The sequence below is a fragment of the Sceloporus occidentalis genome, unplaced genomic scaffold (assembly GCF_023333645.1).
Source record: "Sceloporus occidentalis isolate IW3139 unplaced genomic scaffold, rSceOcc1.0.p SCAF_14, whole genome shotgun sequence".
Classification (NCBI taxonomy): Eukaryota; Metazoa; Chordata; class Lepidosauria; order Squamata; family Phrynosomatidae; genus Sceloporus; species Sceloporus occidentalis.
Genome location: NW_028316994.1, coordinates 4,403,332 through 4,431,290, shown reverse-complemented (window position 1 = coordinate 4,431,290; position 27,959 = coordinate 4,403,332). Strand labels below are relative to the sequence as shown.

Below are 27,959 nucleotides of genomic sequence, written 5' to 3'. Positions count from 1 at the left end.
ATGCAGCCTTGCCTGACCCCTTTGCCAGCTGGGAACCACTGTTTCTCCATGTGAAATTCACACACACACACACACACACTCATATTGTTCCAAGTCTTTTGTCCTCAGGCAGCAAATTGTGTTGGGCGGCCCCTTGGCTGGGATGCCTCTCCTGCCTTCCTTCCCTCCTTGGCGTTGGCGATGAAAGCGGAGCCCTTGGGATGGGAGCCAGGGAGAGACCCAAGGTTATGCCAGGCCCACTGGGCGGAGAGAGGGGCTGGTCTGGGTTCGGATCCCGCCTCGCCTGCTGCTGCCGCCACCCCTCCCTCCCTCCCTCCCTCCCTCCATCCCTGGCTGATGCAACGTGGCCACGCTTGCAAGCAGCCCCAGCTCCCTTGCCTGATCCCCAGCCAGGCGTCCGGACGGAACGAACCCGCGACAAGCAGGTGGGTGGTCCTCCTGGAGGGTGGGTGGTCCAGGGGGCCATTGGGATACTAAGGGGGACCCCCCAGGGTTGAGGATCCTGCCTGAGATCCACCCTGGGGGCAGAAGAGGGGCTGGTTTTGCATCCACACTGGAGAGATAACCCGGTTTGGCAGCGCTTTAACTCTTTCTGGCTCAAGGCTATGGAATTCTGGGAGTTTGAGTAACTCCAACTCCCAGAATTCCATAGCAAAGAGGCAGACAAAGAGTTAAAGCGCTGCCAAACCGGGTTATCTCTCCAGTGTGGATGCAGCCACTCTGTATTCCCTATTTGTGTTGCATTGGATGGCATCTGCCCCATTTGACTCCCGTTTTGTGGCTCCTCCACTGAAAGAAATACACGTGTCTGTGTTTGGACTCTGGAGACCTGGGTTCGAATCCTGGCTCAGCCAATGTAAACCCACTTGGGCAAGTCCCACTCTCTCAGCCTCAGAGGATGAGCCATGGGGAACCCCCTCCTCTGAACAAATCTTGCCAAGAAAACCCCGTGATAGGGTGGCCATAAGTCTCAAAAGACTTGAAGGCACACACAACAAACAACTCTGTGTGTGTGTGTGTGTGTGTGTGTGTGTGTGGTATGGAAAGAGGGAATATTGTAACCCATCAAGGGAAAAAGAACATGGTCTATTGTACAATGGATTCCCCATACAAAATAGTTGTGTGGACTAAGAGCAGTGGGTACATCCACACTATAGAAATAACCCAGTTTGACACCACTTTAACTGCCATGGCTCACTGCTGTGGGATTCAGGGAGCTCTCTGATGAAGAAAGGTAAATTGTCTCACTAAACTACACTCCCCAGACTCCCTCGCATTGGGCCATGGCAGTTAAAGGGATGTCAAACTGGATTGTTTCTGCAGTGTGGATGCAACCTGTGATGTTGGCGGGAACATTGGGAGGGGAGATTTGGGAGGAAACACAACCAAAAGTAGCCAGAGTAATGTGGGGAGAATTGCATCGCAACAGGTACTGTATAAGAAAGATTCCTCACTCGGCCATGAAACTCACTTGGACAAGTCACACTCTCTCAGCCTCAAGGGAAGGCAATGGCAAGCCTCCTCTGAACAAATCTTGCCAAGAAAGCCCCGTGATTGGTTCACCTTAGAGTCGCCATAAATAAGAAACAACTTGAAGGCAAACCTATCCTGGGGTTTCCTTGGCATGTTTCTTCAGAAGTGGGTTGCCATGCCCATCCTCTGAGGCTGAGAGAGTGTGACTTGGGCAGGGTCACCCAATGAGTTTCCATGACCAAGCCAGAGTTATAGTCCAATGCTGAAACCACTACACCACACTGGCTGGTGTTTCACAAAACTACAAATCCCAGGATTCTGTAGGACGGAGCCATGGCAATTAAAGTGGTATCAAACCGCATTATTTCTTCAATGTGAATGCACCCATAACTGAAACTTCCTCCTCCTCTGCTTCCAGTTTATGTGTACAACTTCAGGTGAGGGAATGCTCAGGGTGACCAAATATCCATAGGCAAAGGAGGACAAGGCACTGCAAAGTGTAATGTAAATAGCAAGTAATTTAAATTTGCGTGAGTATTTTTTTTTTTGCTTCTCTTTTGCAATGTCCTACATTTTTCTTTAATGCCTTTTTCCCCTTTCTTTCATGCATTAAAGAAAAATGTAGGACATTGCAAAAGAAAAGCTAAAAAATACTTATGTAAATATACTTGTGTTAGTCTGTAGAATCAGTACATAGAGAGATCTTGTAGTACCTTTGAGACTAACAGAAAGAAAGAGATTGGCAGCATGAGCTTTCATAAACTTCAGTCTGCTTCCACACATTAGTGCTTCTTACTTACGCTCAAAACAGAGGATGTTTTGGAATTCCTCCTGGACAGAAGCCCAAAATGTAGGTTATGTCCTGGAAAAGGAGGACATCTTGGGGCATGCTTTACCTGTTGGAGTTCTGCCTGTCCCACAGCGGCTCAAGGCAGCTAATCGGTGGCATAGGTGCAATAAAATATTATTTTTTGCTGCAGATGGGAGAATGGGTAGCAAGGCAAACTTCGGTAGAGTTGGGCAGGAGAAGTCAGAGAGGAAAGGAGAGGTTCCCAGTGTTCGAAAGGTAAGCCAGGATGGAGACTTGTGAGGTTGTGGAACATATTTGTGCTTATTGCAGAGAATTAGCTGGGTTAGTCTGTCACATCAACACAACCACAAAGAGCCTGGTGGCATCATATGAACTAACAGGTTTTATTTGGCACCAGCTGTTGTAGACATGTTTAGTGTGGGTTCTTGAAACATGTTGAGATTCAGAACATGTGAAATAATCATTAGGGCCACATTGTGTGCTCAATTTCATTGGCCAGGTTAGGAAGCTGAAAACATTACAGTTGCTTCTCCCATTCCTCCCCCAAAGTACATGAGTGTATCCATATTGTTGTGGGCCTCCAAGTCATTTTTGATACATGGCAACCCTAAGGTGAACCTTTCATAGGGTTTTCTTGACAGGTTTCTTCAGAGGGGGTTTGCATTGCCATCCTCTGAGGCTGAGAGAGTGTGACTTGCCCAAGGGGTAAAACCAGTGGGTTTTTATGCTCAATCTGATCTCCAGTATCAAGGTTTCCAGAGTCATAGTCCAACACCCAAACCATTATACCATGTAGTCTTAGTAGAAGAGGCAGCAAAAGAAGAGTTTAAACTATGTCTAAATTTGAGCTGGTCATTGGTAGCATGAGCATGTTTGTATATGTGGAAGTGGGAGGGCCTGGATGATAAATGGAGGTGAAAATCGAACCAAGGTTCCCAGAATCCACTAGTATTTAGGCACCATGGGCTTTGTGGCGTGTGGTTTTTAAGGGTGGTGCAGCTCCCATTCCCAGGGAGTGGTGCAATGGGAATGAGAAGATACGGAAGGTTGTTTCTGTGGTGGAAAAGAGAATCTGGCCTTGAGGCACCTCTGTCAGAAAAGGATAAGGACAGCTGGGGATTGTCTTGTTTTCCCATGGAGATGTGTGCCCTAGGGAAGAGTTGCAACCAAACAGCATCTGTTCCAGAAATATTGTATTTAACTACATTTTTGTTTTTAATATATTTTAAATTTTAATGTGTAGTGTTTTAAAATGGCTTAATTGTTTTTTAAACTTTGTATTTACATTTTAATGTTTTGTTGTGGTTGTTTTTACTTGTGCCTTTTAAAATGTTGGTATGTAGAGAGATTTTGTAGCGCCTTTGAGACTAACTGAAAGAAAGGAGTTGGTACCATGAGGTTTCGTAGACTTGAGTCCGCTTCTTCAGATGCATTTGGTATTTTAAATTTTGTTAGCTGCCTTGAGTCCCTATATTGGGAGAAAGATGGGATATACATAAATAAATAAATAGTAATAATAAGATGAGATAACCACATGTAACTGCCCATTGAAATAGCGTTAAATGGGTACATGGCTCATGTAGGAGCTGAGCTGCGTTGCCAGTTGCTTTGTTTTGATTTGTCAAGGGTTGCTCTTAGCCAACTTGAAACTTGACCCCATGATTTTTTACATAGCAGCAAGCTGCATATAGTTCTACAAGGCTCATTTATAGGCTGGATGATTCCCAAAAGCATGGGTTTAAATAGAGAGTGAGGTGGAGACAGGAGAATCAGTGCTATAACCAGATAGTCCTCTGATCTAAGAGGAAGGGACAAATGGCAGGTCTGGGGTTTAATTGTGCTTTCTGCCCCTGCCTTTTAAAGCAAAAACTCAAGGCCAAAAACTTTGAAGTGACAGCATCCTCTGTGCCAAGGCTTGTAGGTCACTTTGTAACACGATGCCCAGCTTACGATCAAGGGGATGAGTGGGAGAGAGGATCTGGAAACAGGCTCTGAGATTGACCTGATGTATTACAACAAAAAGTCGACCTGTTGCCAGAAGCATCTTAGTAAGATATAATCTTTAGCTTTGATAGTACGATATAATCTTTAGTTTTGGCTTTAGTTTAGTGAGAACCTCTTGATAGGAATCCTATTTAAAAATTTGGAGCAGGATACCCTGGTCTCGCCCATATCGCTGCAAGACTGCCCCAGGTAAATGGGTATCATTATCCTTTTTATGGTCTGTGGAAAAAAGATAACAGTTACATGTTTCTGATAACTTGTGAAGTCCTTGCATAACTTTAAAAACCTACCCATGTGATTTTGTGATACCATATGTGTAAGTGGCTATATATTTGAAGGCACATCAGTGTTGAAGGGGTCCATGGCCAGTGCACAGAAACCTGATTTATCTTAACCATCATTGAATTTGTTAGGGATGTATATGAATGTCTTTCACATCTCTCTTTGTTTTTGCTTTCCATTAGGTGCAAATCCAGTGCTGGGCTGTTTTGTGTGTTCTAGACACTTTCTTTAAATAGTTGGCAGCGTCGATTGTGCCAGTAGTTGTGACTGTTCCCTCTTTTTTCATTTCCTTGCCATCCCTGCTTCTTCACCTACTTGTCCTTTTTGGAGTAGGTTACCAGGCTGAGAATATGTGACTTTCCTAATGCTCAAACCACTTTGCCATGCAATAAAATATTTCTACAGTGCCATTAGTGAGTTTCATACAAATGAGACAGATCTCTCCTCCTGAGAGACATCAAGTATAAAATTAAGACGCAAAGGTACATGCAACAAGGGCCTTGTTTGCATCATCCAGGATAGTTTGGAGGCAAGCTGGAGTATCCTGGCCCCAGAGATGCCCCAACCTCCCCCATTACCTAACCCTCCATTATGTCACTTGGCCAGCTGTTCACATGCATGGCCTGCTGTGCCACTTGGCAAGTTCACTACCACTTTGGGTCAGTTTGCTCTGAGGTTACAACAAGGCTCCAAGCCTTGATCTCATGGCTGGGCATTTTGTTCTGGCCCAGCAAAGAACATTGAGATTATTTAAATGTGTATTAAGAGGGGTACAACCAGTCTGTTTGCACCAGAACTGGGGTTTGGGCCATCATCGTCTTTACTCCACACGGAGAGGACATGGAGAAGCTGATTCATTTGACCCATGCAGGCAAGGCCTTGGTTGCATTTATTTCTTGGTTACATTGCTAGTCTGTTTCTCCTCCAGTGAACTTCACATGGTGTATTTAGCTCTCCTCTCTACTTTATCCTCAGAACAACCCTATGAGGTATGTGAGGCTGAGACTGGCCCAAGATTTCCAGTGACTTTCATGATTGATTGGATACTAGAATGTGGATCCCATGCCAACGCTCTAACCACTATACCACAAAGCCTGCTCCTATAACACTCGGACTCTGTTAAAAGAGGGAGGCCAAGCTACTGCTGACTGTCAGTTATTTTCTTCTTGGATCCTTATTATAGTAACCCACTAACATGAAAATAGCCCTCTATGCTAAACAGCTCTGTCCATTATTTGCTGCCCTTTCGGTCAGGACAGGCTGTTTACCAGTTAAACAACTGGGTCTGTAAAACCTCTGTTCATCTGAACTCTTTAAACCCCAGCACGTCATTGGGGATTTGATCACCCTGGTAAACGCAGCCTTTTGGGCAGGTAACAGGAAGCTCTTTTTGCATAAAGATAGAGTGGCACAATTGAACCAGTTTGGCAGCAGGGTGAGACTTCTGCAGTTCTCCTCCTCAAAGGATTGAGATTGTTGTTTCATGGGATGCCAGCATACCAGTTACCATGCCCAGTTGTTTAAACATGGATCACCTCAAAGAGCAAGATCCTTGTGTACCTGGTGGCTCCAGCTATATGTGTGGCTTAGTCATGCATAGTTTTGGGTCCCAGTGTTCCTAGTTTGTTGGTTTTCTTTATGTATGGCAAAATGCAGTCATAGAGATAGCAATCTAAATAGAAAACTTGTGCTCTGTATGTGTGCATGTACTTTTTTCTTTGTGGAGCAGAAAGCCACTGAATGTGTATTTGTGTGTGCAATTGGTCAGAAGCCATGTACAGATGGAGGTTTGCAGTTGTCAAGTTTAATGCCAAGCAGTAGTTAGGGAAATTTGGTTTGCTGAAGTGCCTGATTTGCCAAACTAGGGTTTGTGATTGTTGGACAAAATCAAAACTGGAAACTATGCTTTGCTAACACTGGACTGAAGTAATGTTAGCAAGGGCTGAGAGATAGGGCTTTTCCAGCAATGGCCCCACAGTTGGGAAACCCCTTCCTCAGATACATGTGAACAGTTCTTAAAACTCTATCTTGAGATGTTTTGTCTTAACGGTTTTAGGATGATGCTGGTGGTATCAAGTTGTTTTCATTCTTTTTCTTCATGATGTTATCTCCAGACGGCATATTGATTTGTACTGCTGTTCTAAATGACTGTTTTTAATTGAATTTCATAGTTGTTTCTCATAAACTGACTTGTGAGATTTCATAGTTGTTTCTCACAAACTGACTTGTGAGAGCTTTGCCTTTAAAGGCAGCTAGAAATAAGTAAATAAATGTCTGAATACACAGTCCAGCATGTGTTTGTGCGCACGTGCACACCTTCCCGTCGCCTGTTGACTTATAGCAACCTCATTAATTTTATAGGATTTTTTAAGGCAAGGAATACTCAAGATGTGGTTTTGCCAGTAGCTTCTTCTGAAATATATTCTACAGCACCTGGTATTCATAGGCAGTCTACGATCCAAATACTAACCAGAGCTTATCCTGTTTAGCTTCCACAATCAGATAGGAATGGATGCCTTTAGGGTATTACTTAAGGTTATTGTTGCTCTATCTACAGAGGCCACCACATCTGTATTTGTGAACTAAAGAAGCCCAAGTGTTGAGAGAAGAGAAACTGGAAACATACACTCTGCTTTGAACCATACTTTGCCTATCATATTCTTCAATGAGTACATGAGAAACCTCCATTGCAGGTAAATATGAAGCCTTTCTTCGTGTGTATGGATGTGACTTAACTGGAGTTTGGGATTAGTTTTGTTGCCTTTTTTCATATATGCATCTGCTTCATAAAAAATCAGAGAGAACTTGGAAAAAAATTACTTTGGATAGGTGTATGACTCCTAGAATTCCCTAACCAGCTTTGCTACTGGTTATGTTAGCTGGAAGTTCTGGATTTGTAGCCCAAGAAACTAAATTCTTCAAGCTCTGACTATTAGCCCGCCTTGCCCAATACAGTGCACTTACTAGCAATGACTTTCCAAAATCTCAGAAAAGAGAGAGAGAGAGAGAGAGAGAGAGATTCTCTTTCACTCTGTAAAAAGGCTGAACCCAGACTTTCTGTGTGTAAGGCAGGGACAAGAATCATGTATCTTACAAGCACAAGAGCTTTTTAAGCCCTCCAAATACAATTGGGGCCACAATCTTGACCCAAACATTTCCTTCAACGTTGACCAGAAGTAACTGGGACATAATTTCTGGTTCATGAAAATAATTTTGCCAAGGGCCATATAGGAGAACATGCAAATAGTCCTCCCAACTTCCATGCATACATACCTGATTTAAAAGACTATAGCTCACTGTTAGGCCATACATTTTGCATGTGAAAGGTCCCAGGGCCAGTCCTTAATATATCCAGGTAGGTCTATTAATGACTTTTGCTGGAATCATATTGGAGAGCTACTGTTAGGTGTCAACAATATTGAGCTGAAGGGACCAGTGTGATTTAACTTGATATAATGTAGTTTTCTGTATTTCTCTTTTCCATTTGCAGTGCCACTGAGCTATGGCCCCTTGCTTGCTTCAAGTGTTGGGATTAAGGCATAAAGCATGCCAGTCCTAAAGACCATGTTCAGAGTGACTGTATTTTATCACTGAAAGAGTGTAGCCAATCTCCATTCTCATATAAAGCTAAAAAAAAAAAAAAAGCTTTTTACCTCAAAGGTAGAATGCAGGTGAACCATCCTCCACCTGTGGCTCCATTGCCATGAGCAACCTTCTCCTCCTTCACAACTGTGGTCACCACAACCAAGAAAGCCTGGCAACATGTGGTAGCACAGTCAGCTACATTACTCTGGAAAACTGCAAATAGAGTTTTTCCAGCTGATCTTAAATCCTGGGTGGTTTGGTAGGAAATGAGGCACTCCTTTAAGTACCTGGATCCTGAGCTGTTTGAGGTTTTATATGCCCATGCTAACAACTTAAATCTGCCTGACAACATAAACTATGAAAGAGCCAAGGACAAGCAAATGTTCCCTGGGAACAAAATGATAAGTCATGTGGAAGATCTTTCATGAGACAGCCCACAAACATGCATAGTTGTGCTTCATATTTGACTATAAGATATCTGCCTTGGAGAACTGTCGTGTGCGTAATATGCAGACGTAAAGATACAAATGCCTCTTTCTAATTTACAAAAGATTATGTCTTTTGTAAACAGAGCCTTGGAGCCTTTGTGGAAAGACGGCTGGCATTGCCTGATAGGTAGGCACAAGTTGTCCTGTGCTGGCACTGCCCCTTTCCTGAACTCTTCCCTTCCCTCATGAGTTGGCACCTGCTCCTTTTGTTTCATATCTGACCTTGGGCACTCTTCTTCTGCAAAGGTTACAGCAGCCCCAAGTCCTCATTGTAGGAAAATAATGAGAGTTTGGCACAGACATTGTTACTGGGAAAAAGGGGTGGGCAAAGAACAAAAGATTACCATGAACACAAATCTGGGTATGTTGATTGGCATTGCCTTTCATTTTTCCACTGAAGTTGTCATGACCCTTTTCTTTTGGTTTTACAGGGGCATAGTGCGGGCAAATTTGAACGGTTACCCAGTGGGCAAAAAGAAAGGGTTTACTATTTTTGAGAGCCAAGGAGAGCTCCTGTTTGGACTACAAATCTCAGAATCTCCTGGCCAGCATGACAACTGCTGCCTGGTTACAATCCAAATATTACTTTTCTTGGCTCTTACCAGTTCTTACCATTTTAGTCCAGCATTAACTAGTGAGAGAAAGAAAGGAAAAAGGTGCTCCTGGAAAAACTGGAGACTGGTAGGAAAATGGGATAGCAAAAAGTGGGGATCTATAAGGAGCATATCACACAACACATGCAACCTTCAAGCTGTTTTTGCAGCTCCTGAATCCTCCAGTTACATACTGCTTCAGGAGAAAAAATGCACAAGGGAGGTGGGTATCTGTTTCTAGAAACCTCCAGGAACAATTACCCTCCTCTAACACAAAATGCAAGTCCTTGATTTATTGAGAGGGTGGAATAATAGTCTATAGTGGGTTCTGAAAACATCAAGACCTAGGTTGCTGCCACACTGCAGGATTAATGCAGTTTAACGGTACTTTAACTACCATTGCTCCATCCTATAGAATCCTGGGATTTGTATTTTGTTGTGGTACCAGAGCTCTCTGACAGGAAAGGTTACATATTTCATAAAACTTACAGATCCCAGAATTCCATAGCATTGAGCCATGGCACTGAAAGAGGTGTCAAACTGCATTAATTCTCCCATGTCAATGCAGCCCTAGTGAAGGTTTCCTCCCCTGTTGTAAAGTATCTGAAAGGCCAGAGATCTAGAGACCTCCAGTTGCCATGATGTATGCTCCCTTTATTTCACTCTGCTAATGTAGGAATTAGATAGCCAAATTATTATCTACTATTTTTAAGTTTGCATTATTCATATCTATTGAGGAGCAAACTGGAATGTTTTTGGAAAGTTGCTGAGAGTTCCGAGGAGGATAAAACTGAACACTTTGGGGAATGGGTTAAATGCTTTTAATTTAGTACACAGTCTCTGCCTAAAGTTCCTTCAAACTACCAGAGAATTATTTATTCTTGTTTCCTTCCATCTGTCCTGTTTCTTAAGAAGCAGCTTGTCTTTCACAACCACGAACAACCATCCTGTTTGTTCAAAAACAAACAAACAAGTTTTAAATGATACCAACGGAAATTTGCAAAGCAGCTAAATGAAGTGTATTCATGTCCATTTGAATAATTCCAACGGCCCAAAAATAGACCTAGAAGGATGTGCATTTTGAAATGTTTTGAATCCCCCTGACAGTAATAGTAAGAAGATGCCCCAACAAGTGCTTGAAAAGTTACACTGTACTGGGGTATTTTTGGAGGAGCCGTTGCACCCAGTTTGTGGTTATCAATACTTCTCATTAATCTTCTGCAGAGCAGACTGGAGGCAGCTGCAGCTCAAAAACAGACTAGGGTTCAATCCATCGCTTTGTCTATTATACTCTCCCACCAATCCTAATTGCTTTTCTGACAAACATTATATAGTGTTCCATTTTAAAGTTGTCCCTCATTCACAGATTCTTTATCCACGGATTCAACCATCCACATATTGAAAATATTCAAAAAAAATATAAATTCCAAAAAGCAATCTTAGAAAAATGCAGCACTGTGGGAGTTGAATCCAGCTTTCAAGATACACTTTCTCCACTCCTAATGCAGTATACATTGCAGAGAGATAATCCCTATTATGAATATGCTAGCAACACTCTAAACACTGATTGTACTTTTATACCCAAACAAACCTAAATCTATTCTAGTGCCCAGCCTCCTAGCCACCGTTGAGGCTAAACTTTAAATTAGGTTTCTGGTCGATTCCCTGATTTGGAGGCAAATTTATAATACACGTTGAGTCTCTATTATCCATAATATCGAAATTCAAAATACACCAAAACCTTTTTCATGAGTGGTTGCGACAGTGACACCTTTGCTTTCTGATGTTTCAGTGTACACAAACTTTGTTTCATGCACACAATTATTTAAAAAATGTATAAAATTACCTGCAGGCTATGTAGATAAAGTGTATATGAAACATAAACGAATGCTGTGTTGAGACTTGTGTCCCATCTCCAAGTTATCTCATTATGTAAAGGTAAAGATAAATAAAAGTATTCCAAAATCCGAAACAATCAAAAATCAATAGCACTTCTGGTCCCAAGCATTTCAGATAAGGCTATATGCTGATTCAAGATACTTGAGCAATCCTTGTAATTACAGGGGAAGGAGGCAGCGTGGAAGTTTGGGAGAAATTCCCAACCTTCAAAACCTTGGTTTGGAGACTTGGGTGTGTTATATCCAAACCAACCTGACTCTTCAGCATATTGTTCTTCTTTTACCTTTTGGTCATTTGTCTTTTCTGTGACTCTTTTTTTCTTTTCCAGATTGGAACCCATTTGCTTTGGATAAGGATTAGTTTGTGTGTGTGCCTCTTACTGTATGTGAAGATCATTAAGCCTATTGGACAGTGTTTTATTTCCTCCTTCTGTGTGTGTGATTCTAAATGTGCAAGTTTATATATCTGAATGAGACCAAATTCAGTAAACTGAAAACAGGCAAGAACTGATCAACACACCAGCAAGTACTCCTTTTTGTGTTAGCAATTTTTCAGCACAACTGTTTGGATTAAAAAGAAGTGTAGAAGCATCTATACTTGTGAATACCCAACAGTGTGAAGGAAGAATTTTTGTGTGTGTATTTTTACACAGTAATGAATATGCAAGATTATTGGCCCATGAATGCGTAAATCTGAGAGAGCGGAAGGTGTCTATATTTGTTAACACAGAAGTAGTGTGTTACAATTAACAACATCACCTGTAATATGTTATTTTTGGTGGTAAAGAAGGAGTAAGAATACTACCATAAATGTTAACACAAGCATTCTCCCATTAGTGTTAACACTAATGAGTTATTTGATTTGATTTTTGGTGTAATTAATAACATTTATGTGTTACAGATAAAACTTTACATTTTTAAAGGTCATTTGGGAAGACTGGTCATTCTTGGCCATCTTATTTTTAAAGGCTTTATAAAACAATACTTTTATAAAGCAATGTAAAAATAAAGGCAAGGAACATTAATGTGTTCTAATTTAAAAGAATAAACTGCCAATGCATTGGGGTTTTAAAAATAACATTCCAATTGCCGATTAATAGGCAAAAAAACTATGAATTCTCAACCGTGTACTTTCTGTTTGTCCAGAATTGCACTTCATAAGAGCATGTGCTAGAACAGGCAGTTGTGTCCTCACTGTGTGTATTTGTGTATGCACATCCAAATCACAAGTCTGAAAGTGTGTGAATGTGCAAGGATTTATTGGTGTGTACTCTGTGTGTGTGTGTGTGTTTGTGTGTTGAATAACTGCACCATCAATGGAGAAGTCCAAAGCAGACCTAGAATCTGTAGCGACCCCTGAAGATGAATCCAACCAAGATCTGCTCTCCGAAGAGTCTGCTGCCCGACCTGCTTGGGGATCAAAGGCCCAATATATCCTGGCCCAGGTTGGCTTTTCTGTTGGGCTTGGCAACGTCTGGCGGTTTCCCTATCTCTGCCATCAAAATGGGGGAGGTGAGTTGATGGGGCACTGAGTAAATTTAGGACTGAGTCAGTGTGGGTAATGGTCTGAGTGTTGGACTAGGATTCCAAGAGACCAGGTTTCAAATCCCTGTTCAGTCATGGAAACCCACTAGGTGACCCTGGCATGATACATTCTCTCGGCCTTAGAGACACGCAATGAAAAATCCTATCTGAGCAAATCTTGCTAAGAAAACCCTGTAATAGATTTGCCTTAGGGTCACCACAGTTCAGAACTGATGGGACAACAGAAACAACAGTAAGATTGCTACCTTTTTTCCCTCCAAGGAGGGCTATTGTACTGGTAATTTCTTTTCCATTTTTAAAATCCTTATGCCATCTTTCCACCATGCTTGGCTTTCAAAGGGTTTGTTTAGGAACAATGCTAAAGCACCATAGCAAGCAAATTAAAACCAGCCTTGAAACCTGACTCCCATTCAAACATGACTGCCCATGCCTACTCTATCTTATAAGTGAATCTGTCCTCAACTTTTAATTATTGTGGATGAAAGATAAGGGCTGGGTGGAATGAGGTGTCAGGAGACTGGAGTCTATGAAAGGAATTACAGCTTATTTTTTTCTTTCCCTGGACACAGGTGCTTTCCTGCTCCTGTACCTGTTGCTCCTCTTTGTCATTGGGATCCCCCTTTTCTTCTTGGAATTGGCAGCAGGACAAATTATCCGACAGGGCAGCATTGGGGTCTGGAAGTACATCAGTCCCCGCCTGGTGGGCATTGGCTTTGCAAGCTGTGTGGTGAGTATCCTGCAGTAGCACTTTCAGAAATGTCACAGAGTTTTGTTCATATATTTGTGTTGTTTTAAAAAATACTGGTTAAGTGTCCCTTATCTGGAATTCTGAAATATTCCAAAACCCAAAACTTTTTTCATGAGTGGCTGAGATAGCAACACATTTGCCTACTGATGATTCAGTATCTCAAATTTCATGCACAAAATAATTAAAAATATTTTATAAAATTATCTTCAGGCTATATGTATAAAATGTATATGAAACATAAATGAATGCTGTGTTTTGATTTGAGTCCCATCTTCAAGATACCTCATTATGTACATATATGCAAATCCAGGTACAGTGGAGCCTTGCTTTACACGGGGATTCGTTCCAGATCCAGCCGCGTAAGGCAAATTCTGCCTATGCTCGAGTCACATTCAGTATAATGGGGCTCGTGCTTGCGGCGGCACAGCACACGTGCGCTACAGACATGTGTGCCATTCAACAGATTGCTGCGCAGCTTTCACGTAAATAGGAAGCCAGGTATGGTGCGTCCGCGTATGGAACAGATGCACTGTATTGCAAAATAAAATAAAAAATCCAGAACACTTCTGGTTCCAAGTATTTCAGATAAGGGATAATCAATCTGTACAATATGAGAGAGTATCACATGTCAGCAGCTGGTGGCTTGGACATTTCAACCAGTTCATGGAGTAAGTACTAGTTGGTTAGGTGGTTATAAGAGATAAAAGGATCCTGACATGGTTCCCACCCTGAGCTCTTCTTACTGTATGTCATCTCTCTGAATGTTATGGACAGAAACTGGCATACACTCAAACCCATGTAGAGCCACGCGGAGGTGCAATGAGCAGCACGTCCCATTGGAATGAATGGGGCATGTGCCCATGGCGCGCGTGCACCGCCACGCCACCACATGCACAAGCCCCATTCAATTTCAGTGGGGCTTGAGCATGCACGGAATTTGGCCTACGCGGGGGGGTCCGGAACGGATCCCCCGCATAAGCCGAAGGCACGCTGTAGTTACTTTTTGGACTGCAGTTCTCAGAACTACCCCAGCCAGCATGGTTTATGGGGGATTCAGGGAATAGTAGTCCAAAATATAACTTGGTCAAAATCTATAGGCATTCCAGGCTTATAGCCAGAGAGTTCATCCTCAGTACACCGGGATTGCTGCAGAACCTTGACATATTGTGATTTCTAAACACAACCTTAATATAATTAGCTACCCTCCTGCTAGAGGCAGCTGCATTGGTATTTAGAGAGACTATTGAGATGCTGAGTTCTTTCTCCTTCCATTTAGGTTTGTTCCTTTGTTGCTCTATATTATAATGTCATTATTGCATGGAGTCTTTTCTACTTGGCTAACTCCTTCCAGTTTCCTCTGCCTTGGAACGACTGCCCAGAAACAGTCAACCAAACTGTCCCAGGTAATTGAAAATTGGCAGGCAGACAGACAGACAGTCTCCTCTGCCTGTGCTTTACTCAGTAAGGGTTTTTATGCACCACAGACTTAAATTGCTCGTTCTTTTTATAGAAACAGAGTGTCTGGAGAGTTCTGCCACTGTCTACTTTTGGTACCGTAAGGCTTTGCATGTGACCAATTCCATTGAGGAGAGTGGAGGTCTTGATCCAGCACTTACTGGCTGCCTCTTTGCTGCTTGGGTTCTGGTGGGTCTGGCGATGATTAAAGGCATCAAATCCTCTGGCAAGGTCAGTCATTAATACATTTTTCCACCTTCAAGCTTACTATCTGGGCCATAGCCATGAGTTGGAGGTGGGGACTTCTGCATTTTCACCATTTGGTGTTTTAAAAAATCTAGGACAAGATCTCTTGTCCTGTTACTTTTGTTTTTAGACAGTATTGGAATAAGAAGTTATAAACACTAGGGTTGTTACATACAAACAATTATCAGGAGGGAGAGTTCTATGGCTAGTATAGTTCACCAAAATGATCAATAAATGAGTCCAAGAGTAAAATAAGTGGAACACTCACTAGAAGCCAAAATGACTGAACAGAGGCCACTGTACTTTGTACAAATCATGAGACATCATGCCTTCTTGGGGGAAAAATGATACTGCTTAGTAAAGTGAAGGTCAGTAGGAAGAGGTGAAGACTGCATTACAAATAGATGGATTTGATTAAGGAATCCACAGCCCTGAGTTTGCAAGGCCTAAACAGGACTGTTGATGACTGAGGCTCATAGAGAGCTCTCATTTGTAGGGTTGCCATAAGTCAAGGCCAACTTGATGGCAAATAAGAGCAAACAAGTACAGAAGACTGGAAATTAAATAATTTAAAATATCTTGGTTCTGGCTATTCTTTCTTGATTGTACTCTAATGCCCCTGTCCACCCACCATCTCTGCCTGTGGACCTGCATCCCATACTCTCAGGAGAAATGTGTATATGTTCATGAGTCATATGTGTAGGTGGGCAGATGTACCTTTTCCCTGTCCCTACAATGCTGTTGATAGCAGGTGTTTTGGTTGTCTGCCATTTCTCAGATACTGTGTCACTGTCAGTGGCTGCCAGCTATAGAAACGGATATTGGGATTTTGACTTGTGGGGTGTGTAACAGAGTGGGTAGTGTACAGAGTGGATAGTGTCCAGAGGTCTAGGAGTCACACCAAGAAGACCATACCTAACATTTTTGTGTTCTCCCAATTTGTGCTGTCCCAAAAAAACCTTTCATACACATATTTTTAAAGTATCCTGTTTTTTAAACATTTGTAAGCTGCCTTGGATTTTATACAAGGAGAAATACAGAATATAAATCAATTAAGGCCATGGATGTTACAGTGTGCATTTTACTTCATTAAGAAAATGAACTGCAGTTGGGTTTTTAAAATCTTTCAAGGGGATCAATGCAGTATACAAAGTTCTAAAAATGTCCCCAATCTATTGGCAGGTTTTCAGATAAAAGAGTCTGTGGAAGGAAGCTACAGGGTGTCTTGCACTAAAGTCTTGTACCAATAATGGCTCTTCTGTGAGTAGATACCTTTTCGTGATTCCTAGTCTTTTGTTTCTCCTCCCATCCCAGGTGCTGTATTTCAGTTCTTTGTTCCCCTACGTGGTTCTCTTTTGCTTCCTCATAAGGGCACTTCTGCTAGAAGGGGCTGCTGATGGAATCTGGATCATGTTTACACCAAAGGTAAGAGATCACAGCTCCATGTAGGCTTAATCAGGGCTTGAAATAGTTACTTTTTTGGACAGCAACACCTAAAATCCATCAGCCAGCATGATTGTTGGAGGTTCCTGGCTTCTGGAGTTGTAAGCCCCCAAAAAGTAACTACTCCATACTCAGGACATAACATTTTTATTGCACGTTGTTTCTTTCATTCCAAGATGTATACTCCCCTTTTTAGCACTAATCATGGACTATTGTTATTGCCTTTGTTTACTTAACAGACTTGCTAGGCTCTTTTACACAAGTAATATTTAAGCTCTGAGTAATAAAATGAATAGAAGCACTGCAACCAAAATGTTTTTAAATAATTCAGTAAAGCAATAGAACAGTCGACTGGATCCATATGTAATCACGCTTAACCATGCCTACCTTGATTTCAGTGGGTCTGCTGCAATGACAACAATGTTTTGGTCCAACCCAAAATAATCAACAAAAATCAAAAGAGTACTATCTCAGCTTGTTTGCCTAGGGTCAGGAAGGAGGATGGAAGGGCAATCCACAAACCCATGACTCTAGTCAAGAAGACCTTGCTTCTAGCTGAAGTCAAATTAGCCTTGTAATCATAATGGAAGCCAGAGTAGGTCAATGTGAAGGTTTATTCGTTTTTTTACTCCACTTCATAGAATTCCCAAGGGTTATGCTGGCTGTAAGATTCTGTAACTTGTAGTTAAGTAACTTTTCCAAGCTTTAAGAGCAGATAATCCTTAAGACACCCAGAACCCAAGCCATTGTGTCTGCACATAGATTAATGCAAAATATGAATAGTCCAAAGTAGAATATGCAAGCCAGTTTTTGCAAACTCTGGCATGAGGTTGTGGAAAGATATAGTGCCACACACTAAAAGCAACACAAGCTTTGTGTCTAAAGAGGCAGATCTATGACAATAAGCCCCACTGAAGTCAATTTATTTATATGAACAACAGTGAAACTTGAATTTGAATGAACATCCTCAAGGTGGGGCTATACCAGGTTTATTGTGACATAAGGTGTCATAGACTAGAGAGCACTTAGTCAGAAATACAGGGTGTTATTCTCAGGTGGTAGCTAAATATATGGAAGCAGAGAAAAATTGTGAACAATAGGTACTAATGACTATGAAATGCAAGAAGTACAGTCCACAATATTTCTATATAAGGCTCGAAGCCATACAAGATAAACACAGTGACTATCAACCACAGAAGCAGTTGGAGATATGCAATATAACAAAGGTAGGTTGATGTTACAGCCTGTAGTTCAGGGTCAGGAAATATTTGGTCCTCCAGATGTTGATGAATTGCCTCACCATTGACCAGGCTAGATAGAGTTGATGGGAACTGATAGTTCAACAATACCTGGAAGGCCATAGGCTCTCCAACTCTCCATTAGCAGGAGAGGAAGCCATTACCTTGTCTCATTGTCCTAAAGGAGTTGAATCCAACTGAAATCGGAGCTAATTAGATAGAATTCACTTCTAGTTTGCAATTGGCCGGCATGGTGTAGTGAGTTGAATGTTAGACCTGGACTCCAGGAGGCCAGGGTTCAAATCCCCATTCAAGCATGGAAACCTACTGGATGACCTTAAGTAAGGACCAGTACACACAGGTGGCAAAATGCCACTCCTCTTTGCTGCGCAGCTGTGCAGCATCATCCACATGCTGCTGCACAGATGCACACTCAAAAAGGAGCTGCTCTAGGCAGCTCCTTTTTTGCAGCATCATCAGGGCTGCATATGATGGTACTTCTGATCTGTACACAGCGCCACAGCTGCGCAGCTGTGGCACCCGCCGTGTGGATGGGCACGCACACCTGTGACATCACTAGGGCTGGGCACGTCTGGATGCCCAGCCCTATCGAGCACTAATATCGCCTCAGTGTGCCCATCTGTACCGGGCCTAAGTTACAGTCTCTCAGCCTCAGAGGAAGGCAATGGCAAACACCCTCTGAACAAATCTTGCTGGAGAAACTACATTATAAGGTTGCCATAACTCAGGAATGACTTGAAGGCACACCATCATCACCAAAATCGCCAAAGTCTGATGATATTTGCTACCTTTGGGAAAAACTGGAAAAGAAATAGTGGAGGTAAAGATGCAATAAATGTATGTCCAAAGAATGATATATTGTGATCACTGTTTAACTGTTTGTTTCTCACTTTTCCCTTTCCCTACCCCCAAGCTGTCCATCTGGGGAGATATGCAGGTTTGGCGTCAGGCAGCCACCCAGGTGTTCTTTGCCCTGGGCCTGGGCTTTGGCACCATCATCGCCTATTCCAGCTACAACCCCCGCCACAACAACTGCCACTTTGACGGGCTGCTTGTGGCCTTGGTCAACTTCCTTACCTCAGTCCTAGCCACACTGGTTGTGTTTGCTGTGCTGGGTTTCCGTGCCAACATCATTGCACAGAAGTGCGCTGAGAGGTCAGTAGCCAACTTAATGAGGCAGCTCCCAGACTTTCCCACACATCATGTCTTCTACATGTTTAGAGGATTCTGGGAGTTGTGGTCCCCAAAATAAAAGCTGTGCGTACCACTATAGGATATAAGTTATGTTCTAATTCAAGGGGGCTGTTATTCTTTCAGTTAAGATTTTAAACCTTTTTTAAAAAATGTTTTTATTTCTTTTCATTTGAATTTCACTTTTGTTAGCCACCTTGACTGATCCATAACCTTTGAGACTTACATCTTGCATATTGTTTGTTTCTTGCAGGAATACAGAAGTTCTTGCACAACTAGCATTGAATGGCTCCCTCTCTGTTGTCCTCCCTGAAAACTTCACATATTACTCTGCCTCACAGTATAGTTCCTGGTATCAAGAGCTCCAAAACAACACAGAGCAGCAGCTACTCCTGCAGAAGTGGGAGATTGGAGACTGCCGTGCAGAGGATGAAATGCACAAGGTGACCAGGGAGGATGATGAGATGGGCAGCCATAAAGTAGCTCCCTGTCCCCTACCCAATAAGCATCTGGATTCGGGATGTTTATCATGGGGGGTGGGGGGAGGATATGAGGTCACTGAAGTCTGCTTTGCCTATTCATTGTGAAAATGCAGCCTTTTGTCCAGGTGAACCCTTCTATTTAGCTTAAACTTGTTGCTTGCCATTTTCAGTGGATATTCTCCAAATTCACCCTCTCTTTCTCTTCCAGGGCGTGGAGGGTACAGGCCTAGCTTTCATCGCTTTCACAGAGGCCATGACACTGTTTCCAACTGCCCCTTTCTGGTCTGTGCTATTCTTTTTCATGCTGCTGAACTTGGGGCTGAGCACCATGCTGGGGAACATGCAAGGGATCATCACTCCTCTGCTGGACAACTTCCACAGTCTCCAGCGTCGACGGACCCTTTTTACAGGTACCTAAAAGCAACCAACAACAGCATGCTGGGTGTGGAACAGAGCTCAATAGCATTCCAGATATACCACATCAGGCTGCAAAGTGCACAGCAAGGAGGAAGAGAACTGAAGCCTAATATGTCTGGAAAATGGTAGAGTGAGAAAGTACCTGAAAAGATTAGCATAACTTTATCCCAGATGTGCTGGATTATCTACCTCCTCTTGTCCTCATAAGACCAGCCATCACAGTCCCTTCTGTGCTGTCGCAGCTCCAGTGTGGCATATTCTGTGGGAAACAGGCTGACTTCTGCTCTCCTTGTGGAGACACCAAAGGTACCTGTGGGCTACATCAAGGGCCCTTTCATGGTACACAATTCCACTTGTGCTACAATTCCACTGTAACACCATAGTCCCACTTTAACTGTCATGGTTTCATCCTATGGAATTCTGGGATTGACAATTTAGAGAGGGACCTTTAGAATTCCCAGCCAGAATGCTCCAACTACAAACCCTGGGATTCCATAGAAGGCAGGCATGGCAATTAAAGTGGAATTATGTGAAAGGGATCTAGGAGTCTTAGTAGACCGTAAGATGAATATGAACCAACAGTGTGATGTGTCATCTTAAAAATGCAATGTGATTGTAGCCTGTATCAATAGGAGTATAGTGTCTAGATCGAAGGAAGGAAGTACTGCTCTGTTCTGCTTTGGTCAGCCCTTACCTTGAACATTGTATTCAGTTCTGGGCACCACAGTTAAAGAAAGATATTGCCATGGTGGTACGTATCCTAAATGGTAAAAGACCATGCCCTATGAGGAGCCGCTTAGGGAGTTGGGTATGTTTAGCCTGGGGAAGAGAAGGTTAAGAAGTGACTTGATAGCCTTGTTTAAATATTTGAAAGGATATCATACTGAAGAAAGAATAAGCTTTTTTCCTGCTGCTCCAGGGACTAGGACATGAAGCTGTAGATTTAAACTATAGAAAAAGAGATTCTGCCTAAACATTAAACTGCCTTTGACTAACCCAGTAATTGTAAACTGCTCATTATTGGTTGCCGGAGGTACATGTCTCTTTTAACCTCACATGCACTTCCCAGGGAGAACCAGTGTGGTGTAGTGGTTTGAGCATTGGACTATGACTGTGGAGATCAGGGTTCGGATACCCATTCAGCCATGGAAACCCACTGGGTGACCTTGGGAGAGTCACACTCTAAGTCTCAGAGAAAGGCAAAGGCAAAACTCCCCCTGACCAAATCTTGCCAAGAAAACCCTGTGATAGGTTCACCTTAGGGTTGCCATATGTTGGAAACGACTTGAAGGCACAGAACAATAACAAGAGCAAGCACCCCTGAGCCCTCAAAGACATCTAGGTGTTATTTCCCAGGATCTCAAATGTCCAGTAGGACCCCTGCTGGTCCACAGGTAACCTGATCAGCCAATGTGCCTTTCTTTTCTCTTCCTGCAGTGCTGTGTTGTATTGTTGGATTCCTGTTTGGCCTGGTTTTCGTTCAACGCTCAGGCAATTATTTTGTCACCATGTTTGATGACTATTCAGCCACTCTTCCCCTACTTATAGTTGTGGCTTTTGAAGCTTTTGCTGTGGCCTGGATCTATGGAGCTGACAGGTAATTCCTGACTTTGTCTTCTAACATTATTTAACCACTTGCCAATTTGTTCTTGCTGTTTTCTTGTTTTGGGATTTGCTGGTGTCTACTTCGTAGCCCTGACAAATCCTGCATATTTTTCCTTGGAGATTCCAAAACATCTTAATTTTTTCACTCTTTGTCCCATAATCCATCTTGGTCATGTCTCTTATTTCCACAGATTCTTAGGTGATATAGAAAAAATGCTAGGATGGCGCCCTTGGAGAATCTACAAGTACATGTGGCGCTTTGTGAGCTTGGCATCAATGTTGTGCCTGCTGATAGCAAGTTTGGTACGCATGATTTTGAAGCGGCCCACCTACCGGTCCTGGAACAGAGAAAAGGTAATTTAGAAAATTAATTTAGATTTTAATTTTTTAAAAAAAATTAACTAATGAATACAGTTTAGGTAATTTAATTACAGACAAAATGTTGATGCCCTAAATGGGTCCCTGACTTTATGGCACGGACTCTTTTTTTGCACCCAAAAGTCTGTTCGCTTCACAGCAAAGATGGTGGAAATGAGAGATGAGAACTCTGTGTCTCATAGCACATGTCATGGGTACAACATCCCTAGGGCTGCATCTGCACTGCAGAAACAATACAGTTTGACACAGCTTTAACTGCCATGGCTCAATGCTATGGAATTTTGGGATTTGAAGTTTCGTGGGCTATTTGGCTCTCTCTATCAGAGTGCTCTGGTGCCACAACAAACTATAAATCCCAGGACTGTCTAGGTAGGAAGAAGCCATGATAGTTAAAGCAGTATCAAACTGCATTCATTCTGCAATGCAGATGCAGCCTCAGTGAGGGAGTTCTGCCATGATATGAAGTCTTCTTTATTGAACTGTTTCAATGCTGCCGCCATTGAAAGCATTAGACACAATAGACTGTAATGACAAATGGGCTCCTGCATTATCTTTCTTCCTCATCTCTCTATTTGCAGGCAGAGGAACAGCAACTGGAATACCCACCATGGGCCATGGGCGTTTTGTTCAGCCTTATTGTTGTGGCTGCTCTTCCAATCCCGGTTATGTTCCTTCGGCAGCTGGTGATAGAATGGTTTTCTCGGCGCAGCAGAAGGTCCGGCTTGGCAGTGGAACGCGTGCCAACAGAGGAAGAATATGAGGCAGAAGAAAAAGAGAGCCCAGCAGATCCAGATCACAGAGGCAATGGATATGTGTTGGTCCAGGCAGAAGACAGGCAGGATTAGTTGCGACCTCCCTTAGGAATGTGCCCCACGTGCGGTGCGATTGTTCCAGCTCCTGGATCATGAAGACTGCTGCTGATTTTTTTTCAGCCTCTGATATCTTTGATAAGGAGAGACATGATTTTTAGCCCCACTCCTCCATGGTGCTATATTTATAGTGTAGGAAAAGAGAGCTTCCAAACACATGACACTCCCAATCCAGCCTACAGAGTTTCTTCTGCTCTTATCTCCTAGATAATGTGATTGGAGATAACACATTATTTAAAGACTGGTCACATTCTGAGCTCAGGTTTTTAGACTGGCAGTGGTTTGCATTCCTGAAAGTTACTGCAGTAAGGTACAATGGTTAAATTTACAACTGGTCCTGGGCCAGCTTACTTTGCCCCCAAGTTCAACCTGAAGAACTTTTGCCCTTATCTCTGATCAGTGATTGGAGGCAGAAGTTATTTAAAGACTGATAACATTCTGTGTGGAATAGGAAGTGCGGGTTTACAGACTAGCAGCGTTTAGCATTCTTGAAAGGTATTGCAATGGAGTAGTTCAAAAAAGTTTACAAATGGTCCTACCTATTTTGCTTTGACCCCGGACTGTACCCTTTGTCCCATGCAGTGCTGTAGTGTGGTCATCAAGACCCTTTACAACTTTAAATTTGGCTTTAGGGTCAAAAAAGGTCTCCCAACACGTGGTATAATGGGTGCTTGCCAAAGAAGGTTGCTGAAGCTAAATTGCTTAGGCTGATTTGAGTCGATACAAACTGTTCTTCCATTTAATCTGCCTCCAGATGAGCAGTTCTTTGTGCCAATCATTGCTTTTCCACTGTAAACAAGAAGTGCGATTGCACTAGAACCTTCCACAGCAGTGTGGATATTGCACTTTTTTGTGTATTCATCTTACTTGTTCTATTCACTCTGGTAGGCAAGATATATGGATAGAGCCATTAGGAAAAATTACGAGTGGCCATTAGAAAAATAGATAAATAAAGCAATAATCTTTTAAAATTCAACTATTTAGCACTGGACACTAGGTCACTTACGCATAATTGCCAGTTGTTTTGGCTCAAAACTGGGTCAGAATTATAGATTGGATTTTTTTAATTGGGTGGGTAGGGGAAATCACATTACTGAAATGGTAGTGACTTAATGATTTTCTTGGGTTTTTTAAAATGATGTTACAATGTCATACTGATTAATAACTCCTTAACTAGTATTTCACTGATATCGTTTTCAAAAAATGTAGATGAAAAGCATGTTGGCACTAATGAAAATAATTTTATATAGAAAAATCAAGTGATGAAATGGCACTCACTGCAAAAGTTAAAGAAGATGTCTGATGATTTGTGGTGGGCTCCTTTGATCAGAGAATCACTGCCCACTTCAAAATCACAACTGTTGAACGGACATAAGGGCATCAGTGCTTACAAGAGTAGTGCTTGATCAGGGCTTGAGAAAGTAACATTTTGGATCCCAACAAGTAACTTTAATAAGCTTTGCTACACACATGTACACCTATGGTAATTGTGCTTTTCTATCCTTTTTAAAAACAAAACAAAACTGGACTTAGTGTGATTAAAAAAAAAGCAGAAGCAACACATGGAAGACATGGCAGAATTACAAATGGATGTCAGTGTCATCTACAATCCCTGTAGAATATGAGTGAACATGATGCAGGGATTGCACTTTAAAAGCCTAGAGAGAATGAAGGCCTAGTGAAGATTGTGGCCATGGACAGGACAACCCCAGAGGGGTTTTTAAAAAGACCTAGAAAATAACAGTGAAATAGGGGCATTTCAAGTTTGTTTTTTCAAAGAGCTCTGGAACCAGTTTATAGCTTGCACCGTGAATTCCTGTTTTACTTGAGAGGATAGCTTTGTAGCTTTCCCATCAACGACACAGAGCAAGAAATGTACAGTTTGGAAACTAAAGTTACTTGATTATGGAATTATTTTCAAAGGCTAATCTTATTAGTCTGTTCCAGCAAAGGAACAAAATTTCTTACGGCACCTTTAAGACTGATCTATTTTATCATGGATTGGGTTACAGTCCACTTGCTCAACAATCTTGGGCATATGTGCACAGTGTACATAGTCGGAGTGCATGGGACCAGAGTGTAATTGGGATGCAGAAAGTGGGAGCTATATTTATACTGGTGATAAATAAAACTGCTGGTGGTTATTTTGGAGGGCCAAGCTCCAAGTATGGAGAATAATTGAGATCTAGGAGGACATGAAAGCTGTGAGAAATTGTGGACAATGACTCTGTTAAAGCATTGGTTACCTCTGCTTAACATACACCCCTCTCTACTCATGCCTTATTTCCCTCCTACCATTGTTTTCCACATTGTGATTTTAGATTATAAGCTCTTTGACAGCAGAGACCTGTTTGTTTTTTGCTGATGAATCTAAAAGGTACCATGTACCTGATGGTGCCATGTTTTTAATAGTTGTTATTGTCATCGTCACCATCCTTCTGGACTGAGGAGTTGCACATCCACAGGACCTTCAGTAATACCCTCAATGTTCCCTCACTCAGTGTGCTTCTCTGTGCAATTGAAGATCTCATCCATACACATGCTGTGATCTGCTGAAGATGGAAACCAGGATCTTTGAGGAACTGACTAACGGTGATGCTCAGCCTGCAGTTGATATGAGCACACTGACTAGCATGGGAGACTGGACTTAAGAAAAGCTGCACATTGCACCTGTCTGCAAGATACCACCATAACAGGACAAAACCTCTGTGTTTCTGGGGAACCAAAGTCATAACTCTGGCTTGTTATGATTGTGAAAACAGCATCTGCCAAGTATTTTCCCCCTCCTAGTGGTATTGGAAGTTGGGGGCATATGAGTCAGTCGGCAGACTGTTCGTTTTTATAATATTCTCCATGGGGAATTACTAAACATTTATGAATAGTTCATTAAATGAACTGTATAAGGGAGTTTTGTTTCTGAGTTGTCTTCCGTTAAAGTAGGTCAAAACAAGGAACTCGGGTGAAACACTCCACTCTTGGGGTGATAGTCTGTGTTTCCTACCAGTTGAGGGAAATATACCTTGCTGTTCCCAAAAGCAAGCCATAAACAAGAGAACAAAGGTATAATCAAAGAAAGTGCTCCCCCATCCCTTCTTCCCAATAAAAGCTATTTGCTAGAAACAAGCATTTCAGTTGTACTGCCTGAACACCTAGGAGGGGAAAATCAACCTTTGTATATAAAAGCAAATTTTTGTTGTGTTCAGTTTCAGCATTATTTCTTAATGCTAGTAGCAGTTAAGGGGAAATGGACATGTGCTAAGCTTGCTTGACCAAGGTAGAGATTTTGTAACATAGCTGTGCTTCTTTACAAGCTTATAGTTTGTGATGGGTATGTGTTCTTCTTTAAAGGGCATCTGACACAAAAGTCTCACATTATATTTCATTTTGATTAGGCAAGCTGAACCCAAAGTGAAATAACCTATTAAGTGATCTAGATCAGTGCTACTCAGGCTGCATCCACACTGCAGAAATAATCCGGTCTGACCCCACTCAGTGCTATGGAATTCTGGGTCCAGAACAAACTACAGTTCCCAGAATTCCATAGCATTGAACCTGGGCAGTTAATGGTACTAGTCCTTGACATATTGGGGGAAAGGGTTGCCTTTCCACCACACTGGATACTTTAAGAAATACTGATCTAAGCTTCATAGGGAATTATAGTCCAATGTGATCTTTGTTTTCTCTGCTGTAGTATCCCAGTTGTGAAATGCCCTCCACTTTGAGGCCCAATTGGTGCCAGCATTTGGCTCCTTTTTGACACCAAATTAAAATTTGGCTTTTTATCCAAGCCCTTTGGGTAGCGTCTTAACCATTTCATCCAAATCTGTGCAGGGAGATGGTTTTAAAACTGTTTGTGTGTATTAAATTGTTTCATATGCTTTTACAGGCTTTTAAATTATTTTGTACTGTTTTAAATTGTTCTAAATTGATTTTTAATTGTATGCTGGCTTGAGATCTTGTCATACTGGATGGGATATAAATATTCAAATAAATATAATAATAAATAATATACAGGGAGGAGAATAATCTGTGGTACATGTTACAATGTAAGGCAGGCCCCTTTGGAGATGCTACAAACATCACAAATAACCCAAAAAAATAATCAGCACCCACCTCAATTATAGTATCCCAAATAACAGAGTAATGGATTAACACTGACAAAACTTCATGTATAGTTACAAAAATATATTACAAGCTTGGATATACATTATAAAAGCCCAATTTATTTTAGTATCGTGATACTAGAATATAACCAATTGATCCAAAAAGGCCCCACCAACACAGTTAACATGGGATGTGTAGAAGTAATTCCATGTAGTCCAGAGAACACACAGAGATGGCAAATCCGGAGTTATTCAGCTGTCATGGCTCCATCCAACTGAATCCTTTAGTTTTTGTATGGCACTTTTCTGTTTGGCAGAAAAGGCAAAAGACATTGTGAAACTACAAATCCCAGGATTTTACAGGATGGCGCAGCGCGCTTCAAGTGGTGTCAATCTGCATTACGATTTCTACAGTGGAGATGCACCCTTAAAAATTCCATCTGCCATCCTTGCTGCTGCAACAAAATTTTAATATGTATTAATTGGTACGGTAACTTCTATTTCCACTTCCCATTAAAAGAATCCCTGCTCTCTCTCTGCATCCACACTACAGAAATAATCCAGTTTGACACTGCTCTAACTGCCATGGTGAAGAAGACCATCGCTCGAAACACGTCTGGCTGGAAATAATGGTAAAGGATTTTATTCCCCACCAGGAAACTGTCTTCCAAAGGACTTTTGTGATATTTGAAACTGATTATTGCACTCCCAGACACCACAGGACCTGAGTTCCTCTGTTGTGTATTCTTTGAACAGTACAACTTCAATATTATCTGGATTATTTGAGAGTTTTTAATGCTATATACATATATGCATATACAGTTAAGAAAGCGGATAGGAAGAAAATCAATTCATTTGAGATATGGTACTGGAGAAGAGTGCTGAGGATGCCACAGACAGCCAAAAAGACAAACAAATGGGTCCTAGGGCAGATCAAACCAGAAATCTCTCTGGAAGCCAAGATAACTAGTCTGAGGCTGTTGCACTTTGGCCACATCAAGAGATGGCACGACTCACTGCAAAAAACATTAATGCTAGGAAAGGTGGAGGGAAGAAGAAATAGAACAAGGCCACATGCTAGATG

At 42.0% G+C, this 27,959-nt stretch overlaps 1 protein-coding gene across 2 annotated transcripts; it reads left to right on the top strand.

The window, feature by feature from the left end:
• The first annotated feature begins 338 nt into the window (after positions 1-338).
• On the top strand, positions 339-26,747 carry SLC6A16 (solute carrier family 6 member 16). Of its 2 annotated transcripts, none has more exons than XM_089479829.1 (13): positions 339-425; positions 7,128-7,263; positions 11,464-12,646; positions 13,249-13,406; positions 14,704-14,830; positions 14,938-15,113; positions 16,443-16,553; positions 18,744-18,985; positions 19,275-19,464; positions 19,712-19,913; positions 21,358-21,517; positions 21,717-21,879; positions 22,482-26,747. In XM_089479829.1, exons 3-13 carry the CDS (start codon positions 12,451-12,453, stop codon positions 22,746-22,748), a joined length of 1,992 nt encoding a protein of 663 aa, XP_089335955.1. In that variant the 5' UTR covers positions 339-425; positions 7,128-7,263; positions 11,464-12,450; the 3' UTR covers positions 22,749-26,747. The 2 variants fall into 2 exon arrangements, with proteins under 2 accessions (XP_089335955.1, XP_089335956.1); XM_089479830.1 differs by lacking the exon at positions 339-425 and adding an exon at positions 2,459-2,539.
• Positions 26,748-27,959: the final 1,212 nt, after the last annotated feature.

Coding starts and splice junctions, on each gene's coding strand:
- SLC6A16 (XM_089479829.1), top strand. CDS start 12,451: ATGGAGAAGTCCAAAGCAGACCTAGAATCTGTAGCGACCCCTGAAGAT. Junction 19,914..21,357: donor TCGACGGACCCTTTTTACAG/GTACCTAAAAGC, acceptor CTCTTCCTGCAG/TGCTGTGTTGTATTGTTGGA. Junction 21,518..21,716: donor TGGATCTATGGAGCTGACAG/GTAATTCCTGAC, acceptor TTATTTCCACAG/ATTCTTAGGTGATATAGAAA.